The 8392-nt window shown below is 25.3% G+C and overlaps 1 protein-coding gene across 2 annotated transcripts; it reads right to left on the bottom strand.

Annotated features, from left to right (window-relative positions):
• Positions 1-373: 373 nt before the first annotated feature.
• Positions 374-2892, bottom strand: LOC112594250 (palmitoyltransferase ZDHHC3-like). Of its 2 annotated transcripts, none has more exons than XM_025338952.1 (5): positions 2487-2892; positions 1813-1952; positions 1584-1698; positions 1336-1497; positions 374-1104 (listed from the first exon to the last, which is right to left on the bottom strand). In XM_025338952.1, the coding sequence occupies exons 1-5, from the start codon at positions 2603-2605 to the stop codon at positions 885-887; spliced, it is 756 nt and encodes a 251-aa protein (XP_025194737.1). In that variant the 5' UTR covers positions 2606-2892; the 3' UTR covers positions 374-884. The 2 variants fall into 2 exon arrangements, with proteins under 2 accessions (XP_025194737.1, XP_025194729.1); XM_025338944.1 differs by having other exon boundaries at positions 1584-1713; positions 2487-2605.
• Positions 2893-8392: the final 5500 nt, after the last annotated feature.

The following is an 8392-nucleotide window of genomic DNA, read 5'->3' as shown; positions in this document are numbered from 1 at the left end:
ATAGTACAAACTGTGCATGTACATTCATAAAAAACATTTTGATATTTTATGATTTTATGCCAATAATAATCTGGCACCGTTTTATTCAATTTCTTAAGATAAAAATAAAATATTAAGTATATAACTAATTAAAGTTATATGTTAACATTAAATTAAAATTAATTATGTTAATTTATAAATTTCTTAAAAAAACAATCTAAAAAAAATTATAACTATTGTAACAAAAACCAGATGTTGGGTACAAGTATCACTTAATTTGTTCTAAGAATAGAAATATATAATTATAGTTTAATGTAATGATAAATTATAACAAGTTCTTATAAATTTGAAACTTTATTTAAGTAATTGATCTTGTATTTACTATGTATAAATTGTTTAACAGTGATTTGTGCATGGAAAAGGTACATTAGTAAATTTAGGGAAGAATTACCATTAACATTTTAAATTGAAAAGCTAACAGTTAAAATAAGATCAGTCAATGAATTGTGAGATATTTGGGAATAATTAGTAAAAAGTTTAATTATAAGAGAAATGTAGCTAAGAAGAATAAGAATATGACTGACATGAAAGTGCCACATGAATGTTATTTACAAAATATATGTACAAGACAAAATATAATTGTAATTTGTACCATAATAAACATAAGTAAAAAAAAAAAAACAACACAAAATTATAAAACCGAACACAATCTGTTTTGCTTGACAATTTTAAGATATAAATATTTTATAATTTTGTGTTTTAAATCAATTTAAATAACACAGAGTTTAATTGCTTTGCATAATGAATCATTTACATAACATAATGTACCTATTGCTAATATGAATTTAAAAATTAAAAAATTTAACTAATCTCTACATTAATTATGTAAATTAACAATAAACAAATCATACAGATCGAATGTTGATTTTAGATGTAGACCTAGATATTTTTGGCCAACGACAAATAACAGAAAATATATATCTGTGTAATGGATTTGGACGTTTATAGACTGTTTGTTCTATTGTTGTCTGATCATTATAAATAGCATCCATTTGATCATACAAGATTGCAATAACAAACATACCAAAAAGAGCACTTTCCATTATTAAAATTACTGAATGTAGGCTAAAAAATAAACAAGAAAAAATGTTATATAATTAATTATAAAATAAATAAATAATCTAATAATTATGAAATACTTTAAATTAAATTTAGTCTTCTAATCAAAATTAACATGTTTACATTAGATAATACACAATAATTTTTTATTGAGCAGAGATACTAATATTTAACCTTATTTTATTATAATATGTAATAAAAATCACAGTAGTTATATCAAGTATACAAAAAACTTACACTTGTGTTTGTCTTGTATCCATATCATATAGTTTACACTGCCGGCATTCACGTACCCATGACATGATAACTAACATGATAGTGTATGCGGAAATAATACAAACAAAAAAAAGAAATTGGACAAAATATTTTTGATTTTTTTCTCCAACACAATTATTAATCCTAATTTTAAAAAAAAGTTTCACCATAAATAACAATAAAAGTAATGATAAATATATTGCATTAATATTTTTTTTTTTTATTAATACCATGGGCAATGATGATCCATTCGTCTAATACAGCGCTTACAAATTCGACAGTGATGAGCTCGAGGTGGTCGATATGCTTCACATCGTGTACACATAGTCCAATCTTCTCTTTTCACTAAAGGTTCATTAACTATATAGGTAGGTATGTTCACAAACATCATAGAAAGGGTCATAGACATTTGTCAACTAATAATTTATAAAAATAAAATAATTGTATTTAATTACATACCTTGCCGTAAGTCTGATAAAGAAACGTTAGTATGTGATAGAGGTACAGTTCCAGGATCAGAAAACATTGCTCGTAAATGTGATACTGTCAATAACAAAAGAAACGTATTGAAAAGCACTATGTGAAATGGAGCCCATAAGCTGAAAAGTATATAAAATAATAATCTTGAGTAAATAATTTATATGAAATTCAAAGAAATTATAATAAGAATATAGGTGTAAATATATATATAGTTAATTTATCAATAAAAAAAATAAAAATTTAACTTTAGGTTTAATAAAATTGGTAAAAACTACATTTATACTAATAAAATACTTTATTTATGACTAAAACTCAAACATTTTTAAATGTTTTTATTAGGCCGATAAATTATTTCTTAAGTAGGTAGATATCTAGATATAATAATATAACTGGATTGGTTTTGTAATATTTTAAGTTTTATGTATACTCATATTAGAGTATGTTATATAGAATCACAAATATAAGTAGAAACTATTCTTTATGTAAAATATATAATAAAGAAAAAAAATTTGATAGGTTGAAATAATTTATTATATTGCAAATGTCTTACACTAAGTTAAAACGTATGTTAGTTTATTAAAAGCATTAACATTTAATAAATAGACTAAAAATATAGGAAACACATTATTAGACATAATAAAATAAAATATTACCTATCTTGCATGGTGTGCAAAACAACCCATTGTATCACTACATAGTCAGCGTATATGATTGAAGTATATGTGAATATTATGCAAAATATACCACAAGGATCATTAACTAATTTCATCATAATTGTAGGTTTCTAACCACACAAACTTGAATTACATTACTTATTAATACTATATTTGATTATAACCATAAGAAACTTTGTCCCCATCATAAATAACGATAACCAAGAATACTTAAGAACATGCCTATTGCCCAAAGCCTAGTATCCATATAATGTTAAAATAATTGATAAATTTAAACAAATCAACAAGACAATAAAACGAACTGAAGTGTTAAGTATTTATGTTTCATACTATAAAGGTAAAATAAATATTAATTAATAATACATTATAAAATTATGATTTATGAACTATGGACGTCTAAACTCTAAATAAATATCAGTATCTAAATTGAATTTATTTAGTGATAAGCGCTAAAAGACAATGATAACGAAAAGATATCGATAATAATGAAAATTGTTTTGCCTCCATAGTAAATTTGTTCACAGAAATATTGGTTTATAGTAAGGTACTAAGGTAACAATGTAAAACTTGAGTAATAGCCATAACTTCGACACTCCGTACTCTGTAGACCCAATAAATCCTGAAGGGTAGCGTAGCTTGTGTAAATCGAATGCAAGTAGCATATATAAATAGTAGGTAGTAGTAGTAGTATATTAGGAGTAACTGATGGGATAAGCCCCCATCTCACAAAAAACAAGAAGAATTTTGTCTCAATAAATATATTTTGTTTATTTATTAATACTATTTTTGTCATGCATTCAATTCAAAATTACATAATTCACAGATTTGTTTTAAATCATCTCTAATGATTTAAAATGTGAAATAATAATTTTGAAAAATATAATAGAAGGAATATCAAATTATTTAATTAACAGAAAAATAATAAAAGACATATTTCCAAATCTTTTTAAAATGATTTAATTATCCATCACTCTTCCAGTCAGTTTAGCTACCTGTAAATGGTAATTTTCTATTTCTACTATGAGAGAAATCAATAATTATTTTAGACAAATTTAGACGATCTAGTGTGAGATAGGAACGGTTTTCAAAATTATGAATAATTTAATAATGAGAGAAATACATCATACATCATACATCATTGTTTTAAATACTTACATTAATTATTCACTACAAAAAATAGAAAAATAATGTAATGTCTTGAACATAGTAAAAACTATATTAAATTTTTATGTAGGTACTTTAAAGTCAATTGTTTTTTTATTTTATTTTAAGTCTTACCTGAACTTTAATGAACTTATTTATAAATTAGAGGCAGATAAATACAAATGGCTGACACCTTACACCCTCACATAGGACGATTTCTAAAAAAATATTTATGCTTAAATTTAATAATGATTAATGTTTTGAGTAGGTACCTACATATAATATAAGTTCTTTTTAATAAGTAAACATACCTTAAGATTTTATTAAAATTTAAGTATTATGAACTTATCACTTAGATACTTATAAAGTAACTATAAGAGTAATTTGTTATTAACAAAATTATAAATAGGTATTGATATATAATTATAATAATATTAGATAATTGTATTTTTTTGTCCATATACATTTTTTTTACACGAAAAGGTGACTTTGTATTAAACATTTTTGTAAATTCATCTAATTCTAAAAATGCGACACCCCGACACCCCTCATAAATCGCTTCTGCATTCAATATCTACTATACCATAACTAGACCATTACTACTGTTATATTAAAATATAATCTTGCAGTTGGAATATATCGAATCTACACTGCAGTGCAGTTATTTAAGTTGCAATCATTAATTCGTGAAAGTTATTTTGATTATCATTGTTACATAAATAGGCATATTATATTGGTATCATATTTCAATATCTTCAAATTTTAAATGATATAATTATTGTGAAATAGACAAGTGTCATTATATTTTACTACGGTATGTGATTCTGTATTTTTTATTTTTACAATGATTGTACCTACTTAAACGGCTTTATATCCCTATAACTTATATTAGTTTTCTTTCTAAAAACCACAGAATACATAATTTATTATAATGTATTCAATATGCATGTATAAGTATAAAAGTACCTATAATTTTCGCAGGTGGCAGGTTCCTGTAGAATGTCATAAGCGTAAGGAACGAATAAAAAAATTAATTCTTCGATAAGTACAAAATGTTTTAAAAACATAGCTATGCGGAACAGTTATTAATTTTTTCATGTGGTTATTAAAATAACTAATTATAAGACATATAAGAAATATATATTATTATTAACTTTAAATTATTAAAAGTAGATATGGAGTCATAAATATATACTATACCTAATATAATCTGATTATTGTATTAAATTTCCAATATTATATATTAATATACAGGATGTTTCACGGTGAACTGACAATTGCAATAAATTTTGTTCTATTGAACATTTTCAACTTTTTTTTTAATTATCATTTGTCATCTGTACTATATTTAAATTAATTTTTGATTTTTTTTTTTTTTAATTTTGTATGTAAAATCAAGAAACTTGATATTTAAAAAAATCAAAATAGTCATTTCGTTGATATGATTTTTAAAATATGTTTGCAAAAAAAAAAAAAAATGAAAAATGTAAAAAATTACAGCCGTTTATTTTTTACAATTTTTTGAAGTTCGCATAATTTTATATTATTTCAAATAGATTTCTGGATAATCGATAATCTATAATTAGTATAACATTGATAAGCGAAAAATACATTTGGATTTAAGCAAACTTTAAAAATTGTTTAACCAAAATATTTCTAAAAATCGAATTTACAAAATGGTTATTTTGATTTTTTTATTTATCAAGCTGTACATACTTGATAATGACCTCAAAAAGTTTCACCAATAAATGATGATTAATACGTCCCTGAAAAATGTTTTTATCATTATTTAATGTTATTTACAGGAAATTAACCAAATACTCACGTTGAAGGCGTTTATCGCCTTATAAATTAAAAACTCTACATTTATTTTAGCCATTCTTGACGTTATATTATTATAAATACTTGTAAAAAAAAAAAGATAGATTATAAATGCTGTCTAGAAAATCAAAAACTGTTTCAAACTTTGTTTTCAAAATATACCAAATATTTTAACGGTATTATAACTTTACTATGGTAACGTAATTATTAATCACCTATTACCAATTATAAAAGTTGATTTCATTGTTTTTTTACAAAAAATTTACAATCTATACAATTATGCACAATAAGTATAAGGAATATAAAAACATTTATGTGGTTACGTGAATAAGGAACTATCCATTAATTGCATTTAATTGGACATTTTCTATTTTCGATCACATAACTAGACTGTGGAATCAATTTATATGGATAGGACTTTTCAATATTATGCCTGATTTTTTACACAAATATTTACCATTCATGGTTTTTGAAATGGACATTACATACCGTTAATTTTTTGTCTTCTTCTCGATAAAAAGTATAAAACATATATATATATGTATATACGCTTAATGCAATTGAAGATAAATGTAATGAAATTAGCTTGAATTTTTCACCTAAACATAATATTATTGACTTTTAATTAGCCATACACTCGGCTGTTAATGAAGTTTGGTCTCTATTAAAGACAGTTGGGTGTCGACTTGTCGTTTTTACTTAACACAGACATGGTTTCAAAATATTCTGAAGCATAGTTTAGCTACAGAATATAGCGAAAATACAGACATTGGCAAATGGTCTATATTTGAAATGGATTAAATACACTTTCGGTTTAACATATTTAAAACGCTACGAAGTGTCGGATTGTTTTGTTAAAGATTTGATGTCGGAATGTCCAACTGACGATAGAGTTATTAAATACTGTGATTATTTAATAAACAATTATATTTCTGAGGATAGTACATTTACTCTTAGTTTATGGGCATGTAATACAGTGAATATACGGTTTACGACGAATGTGTGTGAGTCGTTCCATTCATTTTACAATGACAATTTTTATTCTAATTACCAATCTATATTAAGTTGGTTGAATGTTATGCAAAATTATGTTCAAATTGATACTTACATAAAAATCGATAGCGTTGAAATACCAAAAACATTAAAAGATGTAATTATAATTAAAAAGACAAGAACACAATAAAAAACAAATAATACGATACCGTTTAAACAAAATTACCCGATATGAGTTCATGAAAAGTATGTGTAATAATTTTAAAAATAGTGTGTAGGTATTAAATATAATTTTAACAAAATTAAAACCTTTTATTACATATGTAGTTTTTTTTTAAATATTTTATTGAACGTATTATTTGTAAATACTAAATTTTTAACGCGAAATGAATTTAAAGTTTTGGAGAATAAAGAGTATCGTCTCCTCGTGGTGTTCTCTGGGTAACGCAAAATATATTCAAATATAATGTACAATACTTGACTAAACCATTGCCAACTTAATTTTAAATTGGTCTAAACACTCTAAACTAGTCTGGGCGAAACGGGAATCTTATAATAACAAAATTTGGGCGAACGGATATCTGGACGAAACTGGTACGGTCATTTTTGGGAGAAACGAGTCACGCCTATATAAAAATAGGCATTAAATGACAGCCAACAGTCGCAAACCCATATAAAGGTTAGGTATATCGTACATAAAAGTATATAATATACGATCCTTATCCGTACTGTCAGTTCAGTGACAGAACCATCTGATAACATATACTTCACACAATATATCCTATTTTGTGCCATTCGGTATTTTATATTATAATATGAACTTCGTGAGTAGGTGACTTTAAGTTTGATTTACAAATTCAATGGCATACAGAACTTGTGTCAATAGCGTTTTCTACCCTATTTTTATAACAGAAAATTTAGAAATAGAGGATTTAGCAATGGTTTCGATACTCGGGCGATACTACTGGACAGTGGCGCCCAGACAGGTTAGCAAGGGGTGCAACTGCATGTGCTTTCGTGATGGGTAGGTGGGTAGGTGGGTGGATAGGTATAGTCCCTAGTCCCTATGGTTATAGGTACCTAAATAAAGTATAGGAGTAAAGTATAACAATGCTACACGACAACTCATATGATGTTACAAGTTACTTATAGTTACAAGTTACAACATATTAAATGATAAAGTAATAGAAAAATCATCTGAATCAAGAATTATACAATATTCGAATATTAATGTTGTACGCTGTTTAGCTGATACGCTCGTATATTTAATATTATGAATTATTATATTTTTGTATACAAATCAAAATAACAATACGGGTATTGCTACATGGTGATAAGATACCAATAATAGCGTATATTAAGTATTTATTTTTAGAAATGTGTTTCCCTGTTCCCTCAATATAACTAGCCAGCAACCACCCTACCCGGCCTATCCATTGGCTTCACGATAATTATTAATTATTATGACCGATAATCGGTTAATAAATTCCAGTATTCGGTATTCCACACTTTCCACTAGATATTTTAGTGAATTTGTGTTGTTCGTCTGTTGACTGTTTGATCTACGAACTTCAAATTATTTTGTATGCGTCTATGGCAATTTTTTATTGGTGAAATTAACTATCACTTATTATTATTCAATTTTCACAGTTATTTATTAAAATATTACATTACGTTCAATAAAATAACATTTTGTTTTTAAATAAAAAAAATGGGTGGGTGGGTGGGTAACTTTGGATAGTTGCATGTGCTCTCAAAATACCTCTGTGCGCCACTGCTACTGGATGAAGATGAAGCAGCAGAAAAAAAAAGTACCTACCTAGTAAAAAAAATAAAACTAAATAGGTTCATGATTTATAGAAGAAAAGAAATATCAAAGGAAAATTTACAACACAATAAAATAATTGATAAATCACGAAACCAAGTTT

This window comes from Melanaphis sacchari, unplaced genomic scaffold (genome assembly GCF_002803265.2).
Source record: "Melanaphis sacchari strain LSU unplaced genomic scaffold, SCAv2.0 Contig0_pilon_pilon, whole genome shotgun sequence".
NCBI lineage: Eukaryota > Metazoa > Arthropoda > Insecta > Hemiptera > Aphididae > Melanaphis > Melanaphis sacchari.
The sequence above is the reverse complement of the archived record's forward strand: the minus strand, read 5'-3'. Positions and strand labels throughout refer to the sequence as shown.